Below are 1,916 nucleotides of genomic sequence, written 5' to 3'. Positions count from 1 at the left end.
GCTAATTTAGTCTTTTTGACTATTTTTATTTATCTATTTATTTGTTACTGCTATTATTAACCAACGTATTAATTTTTGGATGTTAATCTAGTAAACATTGCTAGGGAATTGACTATACCTTTGCAATATCTTCTTGAGCTATTGAAATATTATGGTTTTCTACTTGTTGAGCCAATTTGGATAATTTACATTTTCTAAGCAAATCATCCATCTCATCTCAGGTTTTCATAGTGGTGTAAATTTATTGGTGCACCTTATATTCTCTTGTTAAATCTCTATATTGTTAGGCATAGTCCCTTTTTGATGGTATGTTAATTCTTTTTTTTTTTTTTAAGATTTTATTTATTTGACACAGAAAGAGAGAGTACAAGTAGGGGGAGCAGCAAGCAGAGGGAGAGGGAGAAGCAGACTCTCTGCTGAGCAGGGAGCCTGATGTTGGGGCTTGATCCAAGGACCCTGAGATCATGACCTGAGCTGAAGGCAGATGCTTAACCAACTGAGCCACCCAGGGCCCCCTGTTGGTATGTTAATTCTAATTTTATGTTGCGTTGTGTTCCATGAATATAACTTATGTGATTTTATTTTTCTTTTTGAAATCTGTGGTCTAACACAGAACATTTTTTTTTAATTTTTTATTGTTATGTTAATCACCATATATTACATCATTAGTTTTTGATGCAGTGTTCCATGATTCATTGTTTGTTCATAACACCCAGTGCTCCATGCAGAACGTGCCCTCCTCAATACCCATCACCAGGCTAACCCATCCCCCTACCCCCCTCCCCTCTAGAACCCTCAGTTTGTTTTTCAGAGTCCATCATCTCTCATGGTTCGTCTCCCCCTCTGACATACTCCCCTTTTCTTCCTCTCCTGTTATCTTCTTCTTTTCCTTTTTTCTTAAAATATGTTGCATTATTTGTTTCAGAAGTACAGATCTGTGATTCAACAGTCTTGCAAAATTCACAGCGCTCACCGTAGCACATACGCTCCCCAATGTCTATCACCCAGCCACCCCATCCCTCCCACCCCCAACCACTCCAGTAACACTCAGTTTGTTTCCTGAGATTAAGGATTCCTCATATCAGTGAGGTCATATGATACATGTCTTTCTCTGATTGACTTATTTCACTCAGCATAACACCCTCCAGTTCCATCCACGTCGTTGCAAATGGCAAGATCTCATTCCTTTTGATGGCTGCATAATATTCCATTGTGTATATATACCACATCTTCTTTTTTTTTTTTTTGATGGAAAAAAGATAAGTTTATTTTGAATTGTTTTAATTTACAAATACAAAACACCTTGGAAGACAAAAAAAAAAATGAAAGAAAAACACAAAACATAGGCAAATTTTTACTCCATGAGCTTCTCAAATCCTCACTTATTCACCAATCCCCAAGATGAAAAACTCTTCTAAAAAGGTATTCAGCCGCCAACAATGATGTTATTAATAGGGATATGGATCAATTTCACAAAAAAGCCAATGAATCCCATTATAGCAAATCCTATTGCTGTCGCCATGGCAATCTTCTGGAATTCTTTTCTATCAGGTTTAGTGCATCTTTTAACCAGCCGAATTGAGTCCTTCACAAACTGCCGACTTGGCTCAACAAACTGCATTACCTGATCCATGATGCCTGCCAGCCAACAGCTCAGACGCCAGCGACACGTAGCACAAATACGAACTGACCTAGGGCCACCGGAACCGTACCACATCTTCTTTATCCATTCATCTGTCGATGGACATCTTGGCTCTTTCCACAGTTTGGCTATTGTGGACATTGCTGCTATAAACATTGGGGTACACGTACCCCTTCGGGTCCCTACATTTGTATCTTTGTAACACAGAACATTTTTATGTTTGATATATTTGAGAAGAATATATGTTCTTCAGTTTGGGGGATTAAAATATCAT

The 1,916-nt window shown here is 38.1% G+C and overlaps 1 protein-coding gene across 1 annotated transcript; it reads right to left on the bottom strand.

Moving 5' to 3' along the window:
• Positions 1-1,297: 1,297 nt before the first annotated feature.
• On the bottom strand, positions 1,298-1,703 carry LOC112820632 (protein transport protein Sec61 subunit gamma). The gene has a single exon (XM_025867611.2). It carries the CDS (start codon positions 1,631-1,633, stop codon positions 1,427-1,429), a length of 207 nt encoding a protein of 68 aa, XP_025723396.1. The 5' UTR covers positions 1,634-1,703; the 3' UTR covers positions 1,298-1,426.
• Between the last annotated feature and the right edge of the window lie 213 nt (positions 1,704-1,916).

This window comes from Callorhinus ursinus, unplaced genomic scaffold (genome assembly GCF_003265705.2).
Source record: "Callorhinus ursinus isolate GAN/ISIS: 27379988/994484 unplaced genomic scaffold, GSC_fseal_2.0 scaffold10, whole genome shotgun sequence".
Lineage (NCBI taxonomy): Eukaryota > Metazoa > Chordata > Mammalia > Carnivora > Otariidae > Callorhinus > Callorhinus ursinus.
The sequence above is the reverse complement of the archived record's forward strand: the minus strand, read 5'-3'. Positions and strand labels throughout refer to the sequence as shown.

What these genes read in the sequence shown, in the direction of transcription:
- LOC112820632 (XM_025867611.2), bottom strand. Translation starts at nt 1,633, where the DNA reads ATGGATCAGGTAATGCAGTTTGTTGAGCCAAGTCGGCAGTTTGTGAAG.